We start from the raw sequence: 26083 nt of genomic DNA on the forward strand, positions 1-26083 counted from the left end.
GCGTGATTCCACTTACATGAAATACCCAGAATAGGCAACTTCATAAAGACAGAAAGTAGATGAGAGGTTCCCAGGGAGCTGGAGTGAGGGGAGAATAGAAAGTTACTGGTTGCAGGGCTTCTGTTTGAGATGATTTATAAAAAAAGTTTTAGGGGCGCCTGGGTGGCACAGCGGTTAAGCGTCTGCCTTCGGCTCAGGGCATGATCCCGGCGTTATGGGATCGAGCCCCACATCAGGCTCCTCCGCTATGAGCCTGCTTCTTCCTCTCCCACTCCCCCTGCTTGTGTTCCCTCTCTCGCTGGCTGTCTCGGTCTCTGTCGAATAAATAAATAAAATCTTAAAAATAAAAAAGTTTTGGAACTAGGTAGCGGAGACAGTTGCACAAAACCGTGCATGTAATGAGTACCACTGAATTGTATATGTAAAAGGGGTTAAAGTGGCAAATTTTTGTTATATATTTATGATAAAACAATTTAAAAAAAAGATACACTAAGATGATACAAAAGGATTTTTTATTATTTTGGTATCATCAGCTCCCAAGATATCTGACAGTTGTTTCAACATAGAATTTACCACATCATCTTCATCCTGTAGGGGGATGAGAATAAATTTTGGGTTTTTCCCTTTGACTTTGTTAGAGCATGTAAATCATAATCCGTCCACGCTTGTAGACACGGAGGGCTACCTCACCATATAGCACACTGCCACACTAACAATGTTCAGTTTGATCTTATGATGACGTGTGTTGTGTTTAACTGGATTTCACCGAGATCTGCTTCTTGGTTTCCAGGGCTGATAGAAGTCTGGATCCTCCTGCTGGAGCAGCTGACAGCGGCTGTGTCCAACTGTCCACGTCAGCACCAACCACCAACCTTGGATTTACTCTTCGAGCTGTTGAGAGATGTGACGAAAACACCTGGTAAGAATTTCTATGTCTGTCTTTCAGTGGGGAGTTGTCATAACTTTTTTCAGGAAGGTATTTCTGTGTGTCTGCCCATTTCCCAGCTCTAACCCTAGACGTGGTGCAGAACTTCATGCATAGTAGACGCTCGGTGAATACGTGTTGAATGACAATGATGCAGTGATGGTTAAGATAAGTCCTGTCATTGTTGACATGTATTCCCACCAGTCCATTTACAAATAATGTGTGCTATCCAGTTCTTTGGGGGTGTGGGATCCCTCCAATAATCAGGCCACGGTTATTGGCTTTGCTCTGTTCCATGATTACAGCTTTCCTCTTTAACTGGATCTTACATGCTCTTGGCCCCAGGGCTGTCAGAGTCTCCAGTGACATAAACAAACCACTCAAAATATATACGATACTAAGACAGCAAGTTCTTGAATGTATAAAGGTCATAGATCATTAGATTGAGCAAAAGACATGTAGGGCGCCTAGGTGACTCAGTTAGCATCTGACTTTTGATTCCAGTTCAGGTCATGATCTGTAGGTTGTGAGATCGAGCCCCACATTGGGCTCCATGCATGCTTAAGATTGTCTCTCTCTCTCCCTCTGCCCCTCCCCTGCTTGTGCTCGCGCTCGCGCATGCTCTCTCTCTCTCTCTCTCTCAAAAAAGGAAAAAGACATGTAGTGATCACCTAGTACCTTGATGGTACAGGAAAAGAATGGCCCTAATTCTTCTTTTGAATTAATCAAATTTAGCATGTACACTTAACACATGCAAATTTTCCTAAGATCCAAGCAACTATAGAAATTTTAGTTTCCACAAACAGAATCAGAACCACAAATGAACTCACTAGTTAATTCCATGGTTGCGAGAGTTTTGTATTTATCACAAACTAATGAAGACTTGATAATTGATACTGTTTTAAGGTCCATTGCAAAGGTCATAGAAGAATTTTTTGCAGAAAAGCCAGAATAGCTACTCCCATGTCAAAAAGTTATCAGCCTTTTATCCAAAAATAAGCGGTATTTAAAAGAATTATACACCTCTCTTTCACTAGTCAGTACCATTTTCTGTTTGCCATTAAATATGTGTGAGGAGCACTTAACCTAATTAATTCTAGAAATCTATCATCAAAGGAAATTAATAGTGATGAAGACAAAATGGGTATATAATGATAGCTGAAATATATTGAATACCAAAAAAATTATGAACACCCTAATGGGTTAAGTAAAAGTATTAAATAATTATAAGAGCATATAAATATTCCACAGACATTAAAATGTGTATTTGTAATTACATTTAAAGTATATACACTATGGAGTACAATCACAACATCATGAAATTTTATGTATCTCTAAATACACATGTACATTCAAAAAGACTAGGAGTCAAACATGAAAAGGTGATTATCTCTGGGGATAAGGTTTCTTTCTTTGTACTCTCATGTTGTTTTTCGTGCTTATTAGAAAAAAGATGCTTGCTTTTTTAATCAGAACTTTAAAAATCCATGCGGCGCCTGGGTGGCACAGCGGTTAAGCGTCTGCCTTCGGCTCAGGGCGTGATCCCGGCGTTATGGGATCGAGCCCCACATCAGGCTCCTCCGCTATGAGCCTGCTTCTTCCTCTCCCGCTCCCCCTGCTTGTGTTCCCTCTCTCACTGGCTGTCTCTCTGTCGAATAAATAAATACATTCTTTAAAAAAAAAAAAAAGAACTTTAAAAATCCATCACTTTCACAAGGATTTTCATTATAGCGTTGTCAATAAAGCAAAATATTAGAACACCTTAAATGTCCATCAGTAAGGGAACAGATAAATAACTGTTGTATATACATACAATGGAATAGAATATGGCGGTAAAAATGAGGGAATGTCTAAATCCACCCGAACAGAATGATCTCTAACCCACGTTAATGTGTTTCTTGATGTTTCATATAGATATTTGCACGTGAACTTTAGAGGATATTTTCTCATACGTGTCTATGCATCTGTATGTTTACATCTGGGGACTGGAGTTAGATGATACTTTAGCTTTACTGGTATTTGAATTTATTCATGTATCATTTGCATAACTAAGTTCATACAGAAACAAAAAAGAGGGTCACCTGGGTGGCTCTGTCAGTTAAGCCTCTGACTCTTGATTTTGGCTCAGGTCATAATTTCGGGCTCATGGGATTGAACCCCACGTCCGGCTGTGCACTCAGCGGGGAGTCTGCTTGCGATTCTCCTTCTCCCTCTGCCCTTCCCCCCTACTCACATGCTCTCTAAAACAAATCTTAAGAAAAAAAAAAAAAGAATGCTGCTGAAGACCAATCGATAGTTAATTCTTTTTCCTCTTAAGTTCTCAGAGAGTCGGGGGCCGGGGGGCTCCTGTGAAAGAGACGGGCCATGCCAAGCCATGACGGTAACTTCCGTTTCCCTACAGGAATGCTGCTGCAATCACAGTTCTGACACTGACTTTTCTGTTTCAGGACCAGGGTTTGGAATCTATGCGGTTGTTCACCTTCTCCTCCCGGTGATGTCCGTTTGGCTCCGTCGTAGCCATAAAGACCATTCGTACTGGGATGCGGCTTCTGCTAATTTCAAGCATGCCATTGGCCTGTCTTGTGAGCTGGTGGTGGAGCACATTCAAAGCTTTATACACTCAGGTAGCTACGCTCCCACACCATGCCGAGTATTTCTTTTTCATGGGAATCATCACTGTCTAAAAGTGCTTCTAAATACCAGTGTATGATTTTTGTCTGGAAATTACTAAAAGAAGAGAATTATATGGTCAGTGCCAACCTTCTCCTAGATTATCAAAATGAAAATTGATACTTAAAATACATATGTGGCTAAAAATATAATGCCATCTAGTAGATCTGTATATGAGAAGGGAGGCAAGTTCAAATATGTAATAAATTTAAAAAAGAACTGGCCTTGTTGTCTGGGCGAGAGAGGGGTGTATCCTCCTGCTTCCTCTGGGAGGCCAAGTGGAGGAGATAAGATTTTAGCAAAGGCTTCAATTATAGGCAAGAAGTTGTTTGGGAGGTTAGGGGTGAAGTGTCTTAATATCTGTGGCACTTTAAAAAAGATCTGAAAGTATGCAGTGGATAGTATATTGAAGTCAGAAAAAAAAAATCACTGTTAACCCTAGATGTTATAATTCTATATGCCTTTGGCTTTTCTTTATAAAGAAGAGGTAAGGTAAGGGACTCCCTTGTTGGATAGGTTAGAAAAACTCATGAGGGGGCGCCTGGGTGGCACAGCGGTTAAGCGTCTGCCTTCGGCTCAGGGCGTGATCCCGGCTTTATGGGATCGAGCCCCACATCAGGCTCCTCCGCTAGGAGCCTGCTTCTTCCTCTCCCACTCCCCCTGCTTGTGTTCCCTCTCTCGCTGGCTGTCTCTATCTCTGTTGAATAAATAAATAAAATCTGAAAAAAAAAAAAAAGAAAAGAAAAAAAAGAAAAACTCACGAGATGTTCACCCCAAGGGAGAGTCAAAAAGCAAAGATAAGAAACGGGTAGCTCTACTAAATTTAATAAGGACAACTTGCCTCTGCAAAAAAAGAACGTTGAGAAGGAAAACAGTGGGTGTTTCCACGTATAAGCAATAACTGTCCCTAGGGGTAGATGTTCTCAACTGGATCATTGCTTTGCACAGCACAGAACCACTGAGGATGCTACTGAAAATTGGATTGGTGTCATCACAAGGACCTTGAGGAAAAGAATACAGATGTATTCCTTGACTTGGGAAAATAGAATGTGATTTGGGGAAGTCCCATTTTCTTTGGGGATGGTGTGCAGACCGAAGCCACACTGAGAAGTTCAGATGATGAGAGAGGGTCTGTTTGCCACAAGCACTTGGTCTGTCAGGCCTGAGGAAAGTCTATGTTTCTTTTTTACCAGCTACTAGTCACGCTGTATGTGTTCTCTTCTGTGGAAGTAGATGAATTATATGCATCACTTTGAAAAATGTACATCAGTACATCAAAGTAAATCATATATTTCATCATGCAACGATTAATACAAGCTAAATTCAAGTTTAAGAAAATCCAAGAAGATTGCTTTTTTCCCCCCAGATGTATCATCTTTTTATTGCTCAGACTTTCTCCTTTTGCTAGAGATGCCATTTCAACCCACTCCTTCACAACAGAGTTGAGTGAAATCTTGGTCTTCCTTTTCCATGCAGACATCCGGTACGAGAGCATGATCAACACGGTGCTGAAGGACCTGTTTGAGTTGCTGGTAGCGTGTGTGGCCAAGCCCACAGAAACCATCTCCAGAGTGGGCTGCTCCTGCATTCGGTGAGGAAAAAAATCCCCCGGCTCTCCACAAAATTACTTTATTGTAGCAATCCACTTTTTGAATTGCTTTCTAGAAGTAAAAATGTCTATATGTATACACCAATAATTCCTCATTTCACTGTTTAAGCAGCAAATATTTATTGTGTGAGGCATTCGGTGCACAGGAAGTCTATGAAGGTCCCTACCCTCAAGAGGCTTATAGCCTTTTCTAAAGGACATAACAGAGAGACACATGGAAAATGATAATAGGAAGGAGTTACCGTACGTGCCAAGGAGGGCAGGGGAGTAGGTGGTCAGCAAGGGCTTTTTCTATTAATGACACTTAGATCCCTCAAGGTGGGCAAGCTTTTGCTAGATGCGGACTTGCAAGCAGAACATCACAGACCTAAGCATGGAGATCAGCGTCACAAGTGGCAAGAGGGTTTTTGTTATTTGTCAAGGAGTAGTAGAAAATGGGGCTAGAATGGAAAAGTAGTACAGAATATATATAGTCTTGCATGCAAAGCTTGGTCAAAACATGGCCCTATTTGTCATGGGGACCCATTGCTATGTTTATAGTGAAATGCGTTAGGAAATAGTGTTGGGACAATGGACCACCAGTCGGATTGAAGACAGGAGTGGTAAGAGGCAGCAAGAGCTGTACAGAAGCTGGGGAGTAATTGTGTGTGTGCTTCTGGAGGGACAACAGCACGTACTGATTCGAGACTTCTCTCCTTGTCTCTTCGAGCAGGTACGTGCTCGTCACCGCGGGCCCCGTGTTCACTGAAGAGATGTGGAGGCTTGCCTGCTGTGCCCTGCAGGACGCGTTCTCCGCCACGCTCAAGCCTGTGAAGGTAAGGTGCTCGCAGCAAGAGCCAGGGCGGGTTCCCGTCTTCCGTGGCCCCTGGTGCCTGTCCCATGCGGCAGCTGGATGCCGCCCTCCTCTTAGCAGACAGTCTCCCCGAACTCCGACCCAGGGGGAGAAAGAAGCTGTCAGATCAGTGCTCTCGTCCCAGACGCGGGGACGATGGCAGCTCCAGGATGGACCCGGATGCAGCCAGGAAACGTCTGCTGTGTTTCTCCCCAGGATCTGCTGGGCTGCTTCCACAGCGGCACCGAGAGCTTCAGCGGCGAAGGCTGCCAGGTGAGGGTGGCGGCCCCCTCCTCCTCCCCCAGTGCCGAGGCCGAGTACTGGCGCATTCGAGCCATGGCTCAGCAGGTAAGGACTGGGGACTTCTAGAAGCTTCTTCCTGATGGTCTTCCATCACCAGACTGCCTTTCATTCCCTTAGGGACATACATCTCCTAGCCCTCCCGTCTTGTCAGTACTGTTCTTGATGAGGCATGGCTGACTCAGTCAACAGCATTATAATCCTTTCCACCATCTCTTTCTTAGTGCGTCCTCCAGTGCCCAAATCAGATAAACTTGCTTGGACTCCTTATATTACCATATTTGCTTAAATTTTGATGTTACTTGCAGTCTATGAGTCCCTATTTGGGTTTTTTTCTTACATCTCCTGTATAGAGCTTAACATTTACAAGCTGCTTAATTTCAGTGGAATGTAACTCATAAGTAAAATTAAAATATACTTACCCACTCAGGGATCACCATGTAGCAATGACTTTTTTCTTCTGGCAGATGTCAGAAGTCAGAAAAGTTGGTGGTAGTCTTCTGAGGAGCAGAGAACATATTATACTTTCTTGGTGTTCCTAGGGCAAGGCATACAGAAGACACTTAGTAACTCTCCAACTCAACAGACATTTCCTAAATCACAAAAGGCCTTCCAGCACTAGCGCTGGCTACAGACATGCTCCCACATACTTAAGTGACATGTCAGTCTGTCCCTAACATAGACCGCATGGGGCTTCCAGCAGGATTAAGCACTATCCCTAAATTTACATATATTCATAATAGGAGTGGTTGTTGAGTATTGGCAACAGACATATTTGAAGTATGTCTTCATATGCAGAAGATATTTTGCAAATGTGTGTGGTATGTTTAAAACATTAAGAAATTTTTATAAATTCCTATGCAGTGTTGGATTGAATTATTGGATAAGTATTCTAAATCTTTAGAAAAGTAAAGTGAATTGGGGGTTATAGGCAATAGCTGCCGTAAGGGGAATCCACTACACTGCTAAAGATTTTCCCCCACGTGCTCACAGTGGGCTTCCAAACTACATCCCACCAACAGCAGGAACATAGAATCTTCTTCTGAAACAATAGATCATTAATGGAAAAGAAAGGCAGAGGCCATTTAGTAAAGCTTTTACTCTTTAATATTTTCTCTTCTTCAGTCCCCAGCCTTTCTCCTATATCCACCTTTCAGATAACCCAGGTAATTTGATAATGCTTACAAAATGTGCAAAGAAAACATTTAAGAATACTTCTGTTTTTAAAGGGAAGAATCAAGAAGTGTTTACTGTTTTCTTAGTCACTTCTCCCACAGTCCCATAGAGTATGGCCACATCCATGTCCCAACAGGAGGCCCTAATTAATTTCTTATACCACAGAGACATCAAAATCAGAAATTTTTTCTTACAAACACAACCCCTCTCTATTTACTCTCAAGTAATATTAAATATCAGCGCTTGCTAGTTGGAGTGTAATGAGTTGTCACATAATAAAATTAGTTGTGTTATTAGTATTAGTGTCAGCTGCTAACTTCTGAATATTTATTCTTCTGTTTTAAGGCTATACGTACATAATACACACATATTAATGCTCTCAACAAACACACCAGGTAGGAAACCATTATCAACCTCATTTTATAGGTGCGGAAACGAGTAGGAAGAGTAAGCAACTTACCCAGGGCCATCCAGCCAATCCCTGGTAGAATCAGGTTGCGGATGATGGAGCTCTGAGCTGTACCTTTGCTTACCTTTGCAGGTGTTTATGTTGGACACCCAGTGCTCACCAAAGACTCCAAACAACTTCGATCACGCTCAGTCCTGTCAGCTCATTATTGAGCTGCCTCCTGATGAGAAGCCAAATGGACACACCAAGAAGAGGTAAGCAGCTAGTAAACACGTGGGCAACTTCGTCCATGTAGTTTCAGTTCTGGCTCCTTGTAATCCAAGCTTTGGCTAAGAATAGCGAAAACTTTTATAGAGTCATTTAGCAAAGGGTTTTACAGAAAATTGTTCTCTTTTTAACCAGAGCTTCCACATCTCCCTGGAACTAGTATGCCATACAGAGCACCCTCCACTGCGTGGCTCCAACAACAGAAACGTACTGGCTCACAGTTCTGGAGTCTAGAAGTCCATGATCCGGGGGCGGCAGGGTTGGTTTCTTCTGAGGCCTCTCTCCCTGGCTTCTGGAGGGATGCCTTCTCCCTGTGTCTTCACACGGTCTTTCTTCCGTACATGCCTGGGTCCTAATCTCTGTGACACTGGTCATAGTGCATGAGGGTCCACCCTGATTGTTTTTCAAGACCTTATCTCCAGCTATAGTCACAGTGTGGTACTGCGGGTTTGGACTTCAACATATGAATCGGGGGGGGGGGGGGGACACAACTCAGTGTGTCTATGGTATTATCTATGTTATGCTTTAAAAAAAATTTGAAATGTGAGGCATGATTCATACTGTTTCAGGGAGAAATACATCAACTTCTCGTGAGCAATGCAGCTGTCAGACAAAAAGATCTGTGCCCTGCCACAAGAATCTGGGCCTTTTTAGATTGATTTATGTATTATTTTAGAGAGAGTAGGGGGGAGAGGGAGAGAGAAAACCTCAAGGAGACTCCCCACTGAATGCGGAGCCTGACGCAGTTCTATCGCAGACCCTGAGATCATGACCTGAGCTGAAATCAAGAGTCAATGGTTAACGGACTGAGCCACCCAGGGGCCCCTAATCTTGCCCTTTTTAAATACTGTCATTTTGCCTAAAAACTATTGTTCCTAGACTTGAAGATAATAGCCATGACTGAAATGCCCATTTTTAAACTTCTAGCCCACAAATAGTAATGATAAGTATTTGAGCACAATATGTGAGATACAGTGGCTAGATATTTCCCCTCCCATCTCAGCCATGGGGAAACATTCAGAGAGGTTGGGCCACCTATCCAGGGACATACAGCACTAAGGCGTGGAGCCGCTTGGCATTCTTGGATTTGACTCTTATTATAGGACAGTCCTTAACTTAGCAAAGGATGTAGCACGAGGTGAGGTAGACCTCAGGAAGGTTCATGTATATACCATCAGGCGTATCCTCAAAGGTCCATGTTGAAATCGCCCACGGAAAAAAATAATACCTACATCAAACTGATTATACTATTATTAAAGAGAAATCTGGGTGTGATTTTAGATCGCCTTGGCACGGATAGCCCTAGCTTTCCACAGTCCACTAGCGTGAGAGCTTTAAGATGTAGTACTTGAAATTCTGAATCTGTTTCTCTCTGAAACTGGCACCAGCACGTCTTAAGTCAGCCACCTGTGGGGCAATTAACTCTCCAGGAGGAGAGCTTTCCTTTGCGCTTGGCCTCAGAAGCACTGCACAGTCCCGTTTGTGATGGGTGTGCGGAGAAAAGGTAAAAACACTTGGGTACAACAAATTGAAAAACCATCTGTTGATTTGTGTTTGCTCTAGCTGCTTCCCTTCGTTTTCTTCCTGTGCATCATGTGGCTTGAACCTAAAGCAAAAGGAATTTTCTGTCCTTCCCACATGCACACTCAGCAATTTTATCTCCTAAAGCAACAAAGGGACTGTCTCAGTTGATAAAGATACTCCATAATTCAAACATGGTCCTTTTAAAGGTTTGCTGGGAAAGGGCTTTCCAGCTCTCAGGGAAGGTGATAGGTCATGTGGGCTATGGTGTTTATACCTTCTGGAGGTTCTCAAACTCACCCCTCTGGTTGTGGTTCCGGCTTCAGGAGTCCAGGCTGCCAGGGACATGGGGTTGAGGTGTCAGAGCCATTTCTCAAGGAGAACATTTCCTGCAGGTGGCAATCTGTTCAATCTGTGTTGCTCCACATGTCTTGGACACTTAGTTCTATTCTCAGCAGACATTTTCCTGGGCCCTGGGGAGAAAGATGAGTAAGTTACAGCCCTGGCCCTTGAGGACTTTATGGTGTATGGGGCAGACAGACAACGGAACAGATTTGAGTGGTGACAGGATTTCCGTTCAGTTAGCGTCCTATAGCTGTAGACATGAAGCGCCAGGCCAGCTTTGTGGCTTTTAGAGCCCTCCTCTTCAGAATATCCTGAATGCTCAGCGTTCCTAGTACCTTAAATAACTTATCAAACAGAGGGAGGGAATGGGGAGTTATTGTTCAAGGGGTATTGAGTTTGGGATGAAAGGTTCTAGAAATAGTGGTGACAGTTACCCAAAATTGTGCAGGTACTTAATGCCACTGAATTATACTTTTAAAAATGGCTCAGATAGCAACTTTATATCATGTATATTTTACCACCAAAAAAAAAAATTCCTTAAGTGATTTGTTAGAAAGGGTCAGAGTCTGTAAATGACAGATCTGCGCTGAGCATACTGTGTTTCCTCGGTGTCCCACTGCACCAAGGGCAAGGTCAGCCTGTAAATGTACAGAAGCATTTGTGTTCTTTTCTGTTAAAAGAGCCATTTTTAAATGCAAGGTCACAGTTAGACATATTAACATAATAGTTGGATCTTTGAAATAAACAGTAAGAGTTGTCATGATTTTATAATTACCCTGTTATGGGAATTAGTTTGCAACATAATGGCATAAGCTATTTTCATGCAATTCCAAGACAGTGAAAACAAAGTGAAACCATAAACCACAAACCACAAGGGTGAATTAAAATATTCAGTAAAGGCAGTACCTAGAATTGAAATTGTTTTCTTCGTACAAGAATCCAACCAAACAGAAGAGGCCAAATCACCAAGGGGCACTTGTAAGGCTTCCTTATGTGGGCTGCGCCCGCTTCTCAACCAGGAGTCCTGGCCAGGTGTCTAGAGAAGATTCGCCCCCCCCCCACACCCCCGTGCCAAGTAGCTGACCTGAGAGGCATCTCAGTGCATTCAAAAGAGCATTCGGGGCCCACAGAGGAGTGCTGTGGCCATGATGGCAGGAAAGGATGCAGAAGAGAATTATATGAAAGTGATGACAGCTTTCTTCTCTCCTAGGTTTGGTTTAGAAAGCTTGAGTTAAATTATCCATTTCTTACTTTTGTGAATGCTTGGCCCTCGTCCATCTCACATGCTGGAAGCACTGAAGTTTTTATGTCTATGCAGCTAAAGCATTAACAGTTAATCTTGGTAAACTGGTTTGGTCCCTAGAAAGCTAGACTTCAGTGAGATTGGACTTTTTTCTCAAACCCAAAGTTGTTAGCAAAGGGTAGAGAAGAAAGCCAATTCAAATTCATAGAATTGACCAGAAATTGTTACTTTCTGATTTAATTCCTTCATAGTTGTAATAAAATGTCAAATATTGTATCCCAGTACCGTGCCTATATTGAAAAGTTTTTACAGAACAGAAATACCATATAGCACCTAGAAAGTATCAGCAATTCCATTCTTTGTGATTAAAATGGTGATTATGTAATGCCCCAAGAAGTTGGCCCTTTTTTCTTTTTTAAGGATATTATTTATCTACTTAGAGACAGAGCGCACAAGAGTGGAGGGGGAGCTGCGGGAGAAGGAGAAGCAGCCTCCCCACTGAGCAGGGAGCCCGAGGCGGGACTCGATCCCAGGACCCTGGGATCATGACCTGAGCCGAAGGCAGACGCTTCACCAGCTGAGCCACCCAGGGGCCCCGAAGTTTGCCCTTTTTAAAGGAAGGCATTGAAATAAAGCAGTTTAGTGTATAACTTTGCCTACCTCCTTCTAAAATATGTAACATTGGAATCGCTTTAAAGCAACCGGCATTGGGCAGAAGGCTACTAATCCATCCCCTTGTTTTCATTTGAAGCGTCTCTTTCAGGGAGATCGTGGTGAGCTTGCTGTCCCATCAAGTGTTGCTCCAGAACTTGTACGACATCTTGTTAGAGGAGTTCGTCAAGGGCCCCTCCCCCGGAGAGGAGAAGACGGTGCAGGTGCCCGAGGCCAAGCTGGCCGGCTTCCTCAGGTACATCTCCATGCAGAACTTGGCAGTCATCTTCGACCTGCTGCTGGACTCGTACAGGACGGCGAGGGAGTTTGACACCAGCCCGGGGCTGAAGTGCCTGCTGAAGAAGGTGTCTGGCATCGGGGGCGCGGCCAACCTCTACCGCCAGTCGGCCATGAGCTTTAACATCTACTTCCACGCGCTGGTCTGCGCCGTCCTCACCAACCAGGAAACCATCACCGCCGAGCAAGTGAAGAAAGTGCTCTTTGAGGACGACGAGAGAAGCACGGATTCGTCGCAGCAGTGCTCGTCGGAGGACGAAGACATTTTCGAGGAGACGGCCCAGGTGAGCCCCCCGCGGGGCAAGGAGAAGCGGCAGTGGAGGGCCCGGCTGCCCTCGCTCAGCGTCCAGCCCATCAGCAACGCCGACTGGGTGTGGCTGGTCAAGAGGCTGCACAAGCTGTGCATGGAGCTGTGCAACCACTACATCCAGATGCACCTGGACCTGGAGAGCTGCCTGGAGGAGGCGCCCCCCTTCAAGAGCGACCCGTTCTTCATCCTGCCCTCCTTCCAGTCGGAGTCATCCACCCCGTCAACCGGAGGCTTCTCGGGGAAAGACACCCCTTCCGAGGATGACCGCAGCCAGCAGCCCCGGGAGCACGCCGGCGAGCCCGGCAGCCTGCGGGGGGGCGGCGGGGACCTGCTGCCGCTGCCGCCGAGCCCCAAGGTGGAGAAGAAGGAGGCCGGCCGGAAGAAGGAATGGTGGGAGAACGCGGGCAACAAAATCTACACCATGGCGGCCGACAAAACCATTTCCAAGCTGATGACTGAATACAAAAAGAGGAAGCAGCAGCATAACCTGCCTCCGTTTCCCAAAGAGGTCAAAGCGGAGAAGAAGGGAGAGCCACTGGGTGCGAGGGGCCAGGACTCCCCGCTGCTTCAGCGGCCCCAGCACTTGATAGACCAGGGCCAGATGCGCCATTCGTTCAGCGCGGGCCCCGAGCTGCTGCGACAGGAGAAGAGGCCCCGCTCGGGCTCCACCGGCAGCTCCCTGAGCGTCTCGGTGAGGGACGCCGAGGCCCAGATCCAGGTGGGTTCGCACCAGCGCCGGGGATGCGGGGAGGCGCACCTGGCGGGGGCGGGAGGGGGGCTGGCCTTCCAGGGACAGCCGCGGCCCCCTACCGAGCGCTCACACTTTCCGGCAGCTGACAGCCACCTGCAGGAGACAGCACCCAGCGCCCCTCCGGAGTCCGAGGGTCGCCCGAGCCGAGCGCGTAGCGTCCGTCTGGGTCAATGTATCCGTGTGAAAGCGAAATTTTATTCTTAGAGAACTTCAGGAATTATTTTTACGGGTTATAAGAGCTGTTGAGAACTCAGGACTCACCTGAATAAATCAGATGAGGCTGAAGCTTCTAATAGGCGTGTGCTTTCACTGGCATGGAGTCCTGAGCAGATCCCTGGAAGACGCACTGAAGAACTGTGTAAAGGAAAAAAAGCAAAGTGCCTGTTATTATGGGGTTATACCAATGAATTGTTTTCATCTCGAGCTTTTCTAACCCATTAGGAGTACATAACAATGCTCATTCTTAAGAGGGCTTTGAGCGTTCCCATTCCTTCACATATTTAGTATTTGTAACTCCATGTACATCAAAAACTCCGCTTGAGAAGAAAACAGTGTTGGTACTGTTTAGTTTAAGAATAGACATAATGGTAAAAGAGAAATAGAGGGATCTAGAGTCATAGGGAGCCCTTTAAAAATAACCCAGGTGTTTAAATTGTGGGCCTAGGATCTTAGATCCTAGGATTCTGTGAACCTACGCAGGAACGTACTCTCAGAATAAACATAAATTTGGACTTAACATGAATCTTACAAGAGGCCTTATTTTCCTCTAAAGTCCTTGAACATCGAACCAAACTTCAAAATCCACAAGAGTCAGACTAGATTTGCAAAAGTCCAAAGGGAGATGTATGGTTATTCTATAATAGATGACCTTCTTGACAAATGTCTTAATTTTTTTCATGCCTTGGAGATTTGCTTATGATTTTAAAAGTTATCCTGAGTGAAGGTAGTCCTATTCCAGTTTGCTAGGCATTATAGAGACTGATAATTAAAAATGTCCTATGGAAATTTCATTATGAGAAGGCAAAAGAGTTTTTAAAAATCTGAGGAATAAGTAAGATTTTTGTACAAGGATACCTTGGAGATACTGCGGGTTTGGCCCCAGACCACTGCAAGAAAGCAAATATCAAAGCAAGTCAGATGAATTTTTTGGTTTCCCAGTGCATGTAAAAGTTATGTTTACTCTATACAGTCGTCTAGGAAGTGTGCAATAGCATATCTAGAAATAAATATACACACACACATACACATACACATACCTTAATTTAAAAAATACTTCATGGCTAAAAAATGCTAACCATCCTCTGAAGTTTTCAGCGAGCCAGTCTTGCTGCCAGTGGAGGGTCTTGCCTCGATATTGATGGCTGCTGACAGATCAGGCTGGTGGTTGCTGAAGGTTGGGATGGCTGTGGCAGTTTCTTTAAGGCAACAATAAAGTTTGCTGCGTTGACTCTTTCACAAACAATTTCTCTGTAGCATGTCTGTTCAAGTTTGATCAGGAGATCGTGGCAATTCAGTCCCATCTTCAGGCTCCACTGCTAATTCTAGTTCTCCTGCTCTTCCCACCGCGTCTGAAGTCCGGAATCTTCACGGTCATCCATGAGGTTGGAATCAGCTTCTTGCAAACTCCTGTTCATGCTGATGTTTTATTCTCTTCCCGTGAATCACGAATGTTCTTAATGGCATCTAGAATAGTGAATATTTTCCAGGTTTTCAATATGCTTTGCCCAGAGCCATCAGAGCAATCACTATCTCTGGCAGCTATAGCTTTGCAAAATGGATTTCCTACATAATGACTTGAAAGTAGAAATTACTCCTTGATCCATGGGCTGCAGAAGAGATGTTGTGTTATCAGGCATGAAAATAGCAGTAATCTCTGGGTATATCTCCATCAGAGCTCTAGGTAACCAGGACATTATCAATTAACAGTATTTTTTTTAATTTATTTTTTAAAATTTCAATTAGCCAACATATACTGCATTAGTTTTTGATGTAGTGTTCCATGATCCACTAGTTGCATATAATACCCAGTGCTCATCAGATCATGTGCCCTCCTTAATGCCCATCACCCAGTTACCCCATCTCCCACCCCCCTCAATTCTGCAACCCTCAGTTTGTTTCCTGGAGTCAAGAGTCTTGTGGTTTGTCTCCCTCTCTGATTTCCTTCCATTCAGTTCTCCCTCCCTTCCCCTAGGCTCTGCGCTATTCCTATATTCCACATATGAGTGAAACCATATGACAATTGTCTTTCTCTGATTGACTTACTTCATTTAGCATAATCCCCTCCAGTTCCATCCACGTCAATACAACTGGTAGGTATCCATCCTTTCTGATGACTGAGTAATATTTCATTGTATATATGGACCACATCTTCTCTATCCATCTGTTGAAGGACATCTCAACTCCTTCCACAGTTTGGCTATTGTGGACATTGTTGCTATGAACATTGGGGAGCATGTGCCCCTTCTTTTCACTACATCTGTATCTTTGGGGTAAATACCCAGGAGTGCAATTGCTGGGTTGTAGGGTAGCTCTATTTTTAACTTCTTGAGGAACCTCTGTACTGTTTTCAATAAGCAGTATGTTAAAAGGAATGTTTTTTTCTAGGTAGTTCTCAACAGTGGGCTTAAAATATTCAGTAAACCATGTTGTAAACAGATGTGCTATCATCCCGGCTCTGCTCCTCCATTTACAGAGCACAGGCAGAGTAGATTTAGCATAATTCTTAAGGGTTCTAGAATTTTCAGAATGGTAAATGAGCACTGGCTTCAACTGAAAGTCCCCAGCTACATGAGCCCCTAACTAGAGAGTCAGCCTGTTCTTTGAAGCCAGGCATTGACTTCTCCTCTCTAGCTATGAAGTCCTAGATGGCATCTTGCAATAGAAGGCTTTCGTATCTATGTTGAAAATCCGCTGTCTAGTGTAGCCACCTTCATGAATGATCTGAGCCAGACCTTCTGGAGAACTTACCGCATCTTCCACATCAGCCCTTGCTGCTTCACCTCACAACTTTCTGTTATGGAGATGGCTTCTTCCCCCTTAAACCTCATGAACTTTTCTTCTGCAGCTTCCTCACCTCTCCAGCCTTCATAGAATTGAAGAGAGTTAGGGCCTTGCTCAGGATTAGGCTTTGGCCGAAGGGAAGGTTGTGACTGCTTTGATCTTCTATCCAGGCCACTCAGACTTTCTCCATATCAGCACTAAGGTTGTTTCTCTTTCTTATCATTTGTGTGTTCACTGGAGTGGCAATTTTAATTTCCTTCAGGAACTTTCCCTTTGCATTCACAACTTGGTTGACCCAGGCTAGAAGCTAGGCTCTTGGGCCAATCTTGGCTTTCAACATGCCGTCCTCACAAAGCATCATCATTTCTAGCTTTTAAAGGCAGAGACCTGTGACTGTTCTTTTCATTTGAACACTTAGAGGCCATTGTGGAGTTATTAATTGGCCTAGCTTCAATACTGTTTTGTCTCAGGGAGTAGGGAGACCTGAGGAGCAGGAGAGAGATGGGGGACCTAGTCAGTGGAGCAGTCAGAACACACACATTTATCGATTAGGTTTACCATTTTATATGGGCACAATTCATGGCACCCCAAAACAATAGTAACATCAAAGATCACAGATCACCATAACAAATATAATAATAATGCAAAAGTTTGAAATATTGTGAGAATTACCAAAGTGTGACACAGAGACACAAGTGAGCAAATGCTGGTGGACTTGCTCCACACAGGGCTGTGTAGATGTTCTGTTTGAAAAAAGAAAGAAAGAAAAAGCAGTATCTGGGAAGCACAGTAAAGTGCAATAAAACAAGGTATGCCCGTAGTCCATGAAACCTGAAAATAAGGTATTCCTAATGTTAGAGGAGACTCCGCTATGCCTTGTATATATGAATTTAAAATGACAACTTCTAGCCACACTGAATGGGTAAAGACTAATTTATTGCAACCTAAAGCCCGAGAAAACTCACTTGCCGGTTGGCAGGGCTCAGCCACACCTGAGAGTTCAAATGAACCCAGAGGGGAAAGCTACTAATAATTCTCCTCCATCCTTTCTCTTAGGCATGGACCAACATGGTGCTAACAGTTCTCAATCAGATTCAGATCCTTCCAGACCAGACCTTCACGGCCCTCCAGCCAGCGGTGTTCCCATGCATCAGCCAGCTGACCTGCCACGTGACGGACATCAGAGTGCGCCAGGCTGTGAGGGAATGGCTGGGCAGAGTGGGCCGGGTCTATGACATCATCGCGTAGAAGACTCACGTTGAGGAAATACAGCAGCAAAGGTTAGAGAACGCCCACCAGTGCAACGGGCAGCCCCGCTGAACCCAGTGTCTCGGAGAACAGTCTGCCCCTCCCTTGCTGATCAGCACTGGGGCCATTCTGGACACTCACCTTCTATCCAGAGGACACAAACAATACTCTGATTTTGCACATTATTTCAGAAAAGTCTCCGTTCTTTGACACATTTCTAAATCTTGATGTTTATTTCCCAGTGCTTTTGCCTGCAATGTTATTCCCGAAAGGGTCCCTTTCAAGGACTACTTCTTTGAAAACACTACACTGATCCATTTGATTTTTTTTTTTTCTTTTAAATGCAATTGTTAGGGAGATACCCGCTGGTAAGTCAAGCTGACGTGTGAGCACTCCGCATCTAGTAGCAGACATTCTTCATTGGAGGAAGATTTCCATTATGATTATGGGCTTAGCAGGGAAGACAACAGCTGGAAAAACCTATTCTTGGGCGTCATAATCAAGAAAGGGATGACTTCCTCTGTAGAATTTTCCAGAACGTTTCAAAGTTGTCCTAAATTGTCAAGATTTTCTGGTTGGTATTTACCAACTTCTTTTAAGGTACTGTTGTGCCTTTACTTCCCTATTTCTAAAGGCAGAAATGCTCTCCTTTCTTTAGTTTTAGTTTTAAGTCTAAGTCCTGGCATCTTTTGACACACAGCTCCCGGCGACAGTGGCTGATAGAGATCTTGCCAGGAGATGTAAGACTGACCCGCCACCCTGGCTTCCCGTCAGTCTTTGCTTTTGCTCCCAAGGCAACACAGGAAAGGGAAAGAAAAAATGGTGCCTTAGTTTCTTGTTGCACAGACATTTCTAGGCTCCAGTTGTCTGAACATAAGGCGGAACATTGGGTTTTTAAGAAAACAAAATGTTAAAATGCAACTCATTTTGTCTCAGCACCCTTGGAGGAAAGGACTCAGTTCTCCATCCAGTGAGCAGACTTCTCAGGGAACAGGGCAGGAAGTGTGGGGTGATAGGGAGACAGCTGGAGGGGGTGAGAAAGGAGACTGGGATGAAGTCATTTGAAACCTTAAAATATTGTACAACTGTCACATGAAATTATAGTGTCGGACACACAAGCTCTAGTCTCAGAAGAAAATAAAACTAAAGGAGAAGGGGACACAATGAAATTTAGGAAATTAAGTTTTTCAATTTAAAATATTTGTCCTCTCTGGCAAGTAAAATTACCCTAGTCTGAGGTCTTTCTAAATGGCTAGTTTACATGGATATTTCTCTTCGATAGTACTAGGAAATTAATTTGGAAACTTTATCTTATTTACGATATACTTTAGTTCTTAAATTATAATAATTGAAACTCCCCAATCGAGCCCACTCATGTACATTCTAGAAAGTAGAGTTAGTTGCTAAGACATATGTTATCATTTTCCCAGCCCCTAAAAATGTGTTCATAATTGAGTGTCATTCTTCAAAAATAAAACATTAACTCTTCAGTATAGAAGGATTTAAAACGAACAACTGTACTCAGTGCTGGTATTTGTAAACTTTGTCTTCCTTGAGAAATATGTAACTATCCACAAGGTTAAGATGAAGACGGGGTTCCCTGATTTATTTAGGCAATCTACAAGAACCCCATCATTCCATATATCATCCAGAGATCACTGGAGTCCAGAAAACATATTTCCAGTTCCACCACACACTCTCTTTGCCTTCAGGCTTTACTCATTAGATAAGTTTAGAAATAGATCAACTATTTGATCTTAACAAGCAATGAATTTTGGGGATAGAAATGAGCTGTAGTCTATACTTTTAAATTCTTATGTTTTGGAAGAAGTAAATTGAAAGGTACTTTTTCTTTTTTAACAAAAGCTACAAAAAGAAACAGAACCACCATGAAGTACAGCTTATCTGAGGTTTAGTTCCCCTTTGTGAGCCCACGAGGACCCCAAAATTCACCTTGGGGGCGAGGAAGGAGCTTCAGTAGACCAGAGTATCAAATCAGAGTGATTATAAAATGTTTCTATATAGCAACTTTTTATAAAGTACAGATTCGAGGGAAGCCAGTCTCAATGTAGAATGTCATGTCCCAGAGTATGTTAATTGTTTAGAAATCAGAATCCATTCCCACACAGATGCTGTTATGAGATCCAAGGCTAGTTTATGAAAATAAACTCCTTGTCGGTTCCAAGAATTAAAGAGTGAGAAAATGTACATCGTTCTTTACCTACAATTTTTAAGAGGGTTTTGCCCCTTCCCATCTATTGTACAGGCTGCCCCAAGCCCCGCATTGGTCTCTGCCCACTTCCGTTCCCAGCATACCCCCTGCTCCACATCCACACCAGATTTCAACCAGAAAGTTAGCTAAACCACCTAATACTTCCCAGAGGTATTTGCGGTTGTCAAAAAGGATATTGTCTGATGTAAATAATCTCTGACGAATAGGACGTCAGGTCACAGTGAGCCCGTCTTCTCCAGGGGTGGAGAGGAACCCTTGGTAGATGAGCGGTCCCTTCCAGACTGCCCTGGTCAGCCCCTCACACTTTGCTGGTGTCTTGGTTTCTGCCTTTCCCCCTCTCTTCCTCTACTCCCTCTCTCCCAAGGTCTCCGAAAGACCAAGGTCAAGACAGCCTTGGTGGTTAAAACAGTTACTACTGTGTGTTTACTGACTGAGGCAGAATAAGATTTTGCACATTGCTTTCAGTTGCCTGTATTTACTGCCAAAAGTGTGTTACCCTAAGGTTGAGATTTACTCTCTTTAATGTTTTGGGAAAGTATGCATCATGAAAGCACCTACAAAATTCAGAGTGTTTAGGAATTCCTGACCGCCAAATAGACGGCCCTCATCGTCAGATTTCTCCTTGCCGTAAGGGGAGAGGTTTGAGGGAGAGCTAGGAGCTCTCCTAGCTCTTGCCTCTCCTGATGAGCTTTTCAAAAGGCTCGGACTGCCTCTTTTCACCATCTTATTCTCTCTCCCCTTATGATTATTTCCTAGCCTTCTCCATCAATACAAAACTAGGACATTTTCTACCATCTTTATTCTATTTAATGACCGACCAAGACGGATGCCAACATACATAACAGCTCAGATTAAAATATTTGCAATCAGATGTGACAAAATATTAGCATAATTCAAAAGTACCTTTAAATGGAAACTTCTTGGTACAATATTACCAGGCTTTTAGCTCTTGCTGTGTTAAGAAGAAGGCTTATACAGAGTCAGTGGAGAAAGTCAAATGGTCTTAACCATAAGAAGGTAACTCGATTGTAAAATATCCCGGACTTACTCCAAATACATCACAAGACTGCTTAGGTAGGAAAGTTTTTTCTCAGAAAAGAGAATCCATTTGTGTTCTACCCATCAAACTAAGTAGAATGAAGACCTCTGTTTGGAGCGGGTAACCACAGCAATGGTTTACAGACCGAAGGGAGGAGGTGACATTTGTCGAGGGCCACCGTGAATATAGACCTTACCGACATTAGCATTTCGTTCTCACAATAACCTTGTCCAAGAGGCATAGCTTTCCTCATTTTTTTCAGATGAGGATACAGACCCAGAGAGGTTAAGAAATTGGCCCGAGATAGCCAGTAAATGGCAAAGCTGGTGGCAAAAGAGGTGTTCCTGAATTCAGAGGCCGCGTTCTCTCTACAACACCGGGCTCTAGTACACAGAGGAAGCACGTCAGTGTTGCAAGGAATTAAACAGTTAAAATGAGTTGAAAATATCTGATTGATGTCCCAGATCTGCTATGTTATGAGGATTTTTCAAATAGGGTTAAAAAAAAAAAAAGAAAGAAAAAGCTAGTGTTTATATATAGAAAGATCATATATAACATAATATTTTGAGTGTTTGAAAATAAGACCTAAACTTTAATCTTAAAGCAGGCCATCGGTGGTAATTTAGAAAACTTGCCAAATGATGGAATAATATTGTTCATGGGCAGCTGTTACGCAGAAAAGCATAGCAGTCTGTGTCCAGAATGATGAGTAAACTTTTTTCAATTGCAGTTTAATCACTGAGAATAAAGTGCCCTGTAGCCAACAGTGCCTCTCTACTTGCTTCCCTGGGAAGTATACGGTAGTAAATATGTAAGTCATCATCAAAGTTTGGGAATATGCAAAATAAATTGTAACCAGTTTTCAAATGCACTCTCTCCCAAGAGGAAGCGACGGGTAAGACAAGATGGTTTAAAGATCCAGGTACTGGGGGCATCAGGTCAGTATCCATAGTAACCATGTGCCATATGCCTAAATATTTCTACATACTCTGCAGACAAGGAAACAGGCAGAAGGAAAATCCAACATTTGCATTAAGCAGATGACAGAACTTGGATATGCATGGGTACCACTTAGGTGATCCTAGTGACATTTAGTGTGGCCTTAAAAAAAGCAAGAGACTCTTTTTAAGCACTTTTTATTGGAAATATGAACTTGTTATTGGGCAAGATTTACTAATTATGCTTCATCAAAAAAATTGTGTTCTCCTCCCTTGTAGTGGAGCAATCTAGAAAATTGTTTGTCTCTCCTTTTGTGAGATCGTCTTCCTCTGCTCGTAATGTTTGTATTTGATGTGGAAGTAAGAGTTTAATACAAAGTTTTGGGCTAGAACACCATTTAGATTTCCAAAACACAATTACTGCTTCAGGGAAAACAGACCAAAAAAAACCAAACAAAAAAAATTATCCCCGGGGATAATTTCTGAGAAACTCAGTTGAGAACAATGCTCAGATTCCTTATAAACGATGGCACCACTCACTAACTGAAGAAAACTCAATACCACACCACTAGCACTGTACGAAACCTTTCCCCCCATCTTTGTGTAATAATGCATGAGAGTTCCAGGGAGGAGAGACTGGCTGACCATCCTAGTGACCAAACCGTCATCAACTGCTGGGGAATCCCATCCAGTTATGGTCCTTCCAGCCTTTCCACCACCAAGAATTGTTTGTACTCTTAGTTCCTATCCTGAAGGTTAAGTAGTGGTTGTGTAGTATCTTTTGACTTTGTTCTAAAGTGGTTCGCAAACTTTAGTGCACATCAGCATCACCTGGAGAGCTTGTTAACACACAGGTTATTGGGCCCACGCCCAGGGGTTCGGATTCAGTAGGTCTGGAAATTTGCATTTCTAACAAGGACCCAGGTGAGGCCAGTGCTGCTGGTCTGGGGACCACACTCCGAGAACTGCCTTGAAAAACTTTCCAGCTACTACCTTTAAGATCAGCCTGACTTATCAAGCTCTAGAGAAACACCAAACTGAACCTTGGGCAGACAGCTTGAGATTGGATTCTCTACAGCATTCCTATTCCATCCTCCCAGTTTCTAGGTTTATTATACCAACAATTCGGTTTTTTTACAAGCTAAAAGACAATGAATGTATCCGTTCAATGGAACAGTGAGATCTGTGTAAGCTTCATCGTCTTTGTATTTAGAGACCCTGGTTCTATGGATGATCATCTGTATCCTGTTGACCCTTTGACTTGTACTGGGGTGAGTTTAAATTTAAATATGTAGTGTTTGAGTTTCTTCTGTCATTACGGTTTTGCTATTTCCATCTCAACTCTGTTACAACCTTGGCTCCTGGCTTCCAGAGGTTTTTGAGTAGTTGCTTGCTTGCCGGTAGGTTTCTCTCTCTCTCATTAGTCACCCGAGTATCGACCCTTCGAAGTGACATTACACTACTCAATGTACCTTCATCTTTCACTTAACTGTCTGGTGTAAATTTCTATTTTAATTTCCTGTGTACCTGTAAAGAGTCTACCAGTGGTTTCATGGAAATTTGCAAACTGAACAACTCCCTTTTGAGCAGTACACGTGCCTGTTTTAAGGACTTTTCCGTAAATGTGTTTGTGTTCATATCTGCACGGTGGAGACCGTATTCTCTCATCTTCCAACAATGGGAGAAACGTACATGTGCATCAATATGCTTTGGGATACAGTGAAATCATGTTAACTCAAATATAGGTGGGGCCTTAGTTTATTTCCTAACACTTTGATTAATGCAAAACGAATTTCCAAAGCTAATTAATAAAAAATAAGGATCATAGAGGAAATAATTCAGAGAGAAAAAAATTAAGTACCTTAAAATATCATCCATGTATAAACTATATTAATTACATATAATTCTTATTGATTTAATTTTCTCTAAAGCCTTCTGCTTGAATATCCTGACATCATTTAAATTACTTTAGATTGTATAAATAGAAAGTAATAACAATATTTACTAGAATTAGTGAGATCAGAAAGCATATCAAAGTGTTAATGGTACTAAAGAGTCAAGTTCTTGCCTCTGTGGACGGAAATAATTGAAGTGTTTTATTTCACTTTTGTTTTCCATAATCTGTTTTGGAAATTAGATGTGCTTTTAGTTCTTCAAATGGTAACTGATTTTCAAATTAAATCTAAAATATTAATCTCTAGGAATAATTTATTTCCAACTTATGTTACTAACTGGTGCCAAAAAAGGGAGGGGGGGATCTGAAAGCCAGTCTTTCGAGCTACCACATAAAATGTGTTTCCAAGTTAAGGAATCTCGGGCCCTGACACTACCAGCCACCAGTGGTCACCCATGGCTACCTCATGATCACGTGCGGGCTACTCTGTCTTCCTCCCTTGGCAATTCTTCCAGCTGTATTTTGTTAGAAGTGGTTATCTGTAATAAAAATTGGTTTCCTGCTAAATAGGCAAAACTGGACAAAGATTAGTGCTGTTGATATTTTGGGTTTCACGTCAGTGGAAACCACGTGGTAGGGTATCCAGGTATGGCGTGATAGGGGCAGAGCAGGTGCCTAGAGGGAAAGAGTATTTCACTTATTTTTGTTTGTTGTTTTCAGTGGATGGGTGGGGTGGGAGGAAGGGAGTTAAGAATAAGACGTTTATTGCCCTAATCATGCCAAAAGACTATTATTCAAAATTATTTTCCTGCTTTTCTAAGAGAAATAAATTACATTATAAACAGTTCCCCGACTACCATTTCCCACTCTAAAGCCAGTGGGTGGTAAGGGTTCTTTTATCCCTTCTTGTATTATGCCAAAGAATTGACTTGTTTCCATTAAAAATTATAAATAAACGAAGCTTGGTATAGCCATAATGATTTGAGTCAGTATACCATTTTATCTACAAAATGCAGATTTCATCCTTGCAATCCCATTCACCAGGAGCCTTGAAGCATTTTGTTTACTCTAAAGGACTTGTCAAGGACGTACAATTTTTATTTTGCCTTCTTAGTCAGTTTGCTCACATTTATTAATTTAAAAAAACCCTGAAACTACCCTCCTTTATATGTTGATAAACTGTTTGATTTGATAGAATCTGTTTGTTCATTGTTTAACAGGTCCCTGTAAGCAAGCTTGCAAGTGTATTTTGTGTACATTTTATCTGAGGTGAAAATGAAAATTCTAAAGAGAAAATATTTTAAAAGATATTGTATTTATGTTGCTTGTGTTGTAGAATAAAAATTCAAATGCATTAAAAAAATCTATGTGAAACAATTTCTTTACCTAATAAATATATCAATTTAGTAAATACCTTATGTTTATAGAATTCGGCCAAAAGAATCAGGTTCCTTTTTCCATGGCATTTCACAACGGAATGAAGAGGCCCCTTCCAGTTCCATAACACAGAGATGGTCACTGTTAACAATTTGGTACATGCCTAGAAAGTACATCTGAAGTACATATAATTTTTTAAATATTTTATTTAAAGCAGGTGCCACATGCAATGTGGGGCTTGAACTCACAACCCCACGATCAAGAGTCGCATGCTCTACTGACTGAGCCAGCCAGGCACCCTTATAATTTTTTCTTTTTTAAAATAAATTTATATTGTCAGTAGCTATTGATGGAATTTATTCATTACAAAAATTGTTACATTTGTTCATAAATCCCTCAATTAATAGAAATAATATTATTAGAAGGTAATACTGAAAAGAAAATATAGCCACTTTTAACGTCATGGTCTTATTAGATTGCAGCTTTAAAACTGTTTTAAAAGCCTACAATAGTATAAGCCTAGGAATCTTCATGTCCAAATCGTGGAATACTGGCCATTAGAAGGATAAAAGAAGTGCAAGGTGCCATAGAGATGGAATCCGTGTACGTGACCTTAAACCCTGATCGCCATTCTGTCATACACTGGTAATCTCACAGTTGTACTACTAAGACACAGTCACTTCCCTCTTATGGATGAAATAAAACTAAAATAGATACTAACATACTTTGCATACAGACATCACAAACTTAAGTGACCAACCATGTTCGTGGATGGAGAAGAGCAGAGCCAAGAAAGCCCTGGACTTTAGCCAGAAAAGCAGAGTTCACATCCCAAGCTTTGCCCCTTCCTGGGACTGGGAAAACCATACAACATTTGAGTACAGAACTCAAGGTTCCCTCGCCATAAAATGAATATAAACTCTAACCTCAGTGCTGCTTTAAGATGACATGGAGGCCCCAGTGTTGCAGGGCATTGTAAATGCTAATGACTACTAAATGCAGTACCGCTGTGTGCTGCAGGATAACCCATCTCAAAAATAGCACCACT

General features: G+C 42.6%; 1 protein-coding gene and 1 long non-coding RNA gene across 4 annotated transcripts in view; one reads left to right on the top strand and one right to left on the bottom strand.

Moving 5' to 3' along the window:
- Window positions 1–25021, top strand: part of ARFGEF3 (ARFGEF family member 3) — a 171950-nt gene extending 146929 nt beyond the window's left edge. For all 3 annotated transcript variants that reach the window (XM_087865521.1, XM_045814723.2, XM_087865522.1), the window contains 8 exons: window positions 791–919; window positions 3373–3549; window positions 5072–5186; window positions 5917–6019; window positions 6253–6384; window positions 8054–8175; window positions 12049–13273; window positions 17363–25021. In XM_087865521.1, coding sequence (XP_087721647.1) covers window positions 791–919; window positions 3373–3549; window positions 5072–5186; window positions 5917–6019; window positions 6253–6384; window positions 8054–8175; window positions 12049–13273; window positions 17363–17554 — 2195 coding nt within the window. In that variant the 3' untranslated portion in view covers window positions 17555–25021. The remainder of the gene's footprint in view (window positions 1–790; window positions 920–3372; window positions 3550–5071; window positions 5187–5916; window positions 6020–6252; window positions 6385–8053; window positions 8176–12048; window positions 13274–17362) is intronic.
- Window positions 496–13656, bottom strand: LOC148109283 (uncharacterized). The gene is made up of 3 exons (XR_015726130.1): window positions 13568–13656; window positions 6759–10182; window positions 496–891 (listed from the first exon to the last, which is right to left on the bottom strand). It is a non-coding gene; the product is annotated as an uncharacterized LOC148109283 (long non-coding RNA).
- Window positions 25022–26083: the final 1062 nt, after the last annotated feature.

Source organism: Ursus americanus, chromosome 11 (assembly GCF_024610735.1).
Source record: "Ursus americanus isolate L20-20 chromosome 11, mUrsAme1.1.p, whole genome shotgun sequence".
Lineage (NCBI taxonomy): Eukaryota > Metazoa > Chordata > Mammalia > Carnivora > Ursidae > Ursus > Ursus americanus.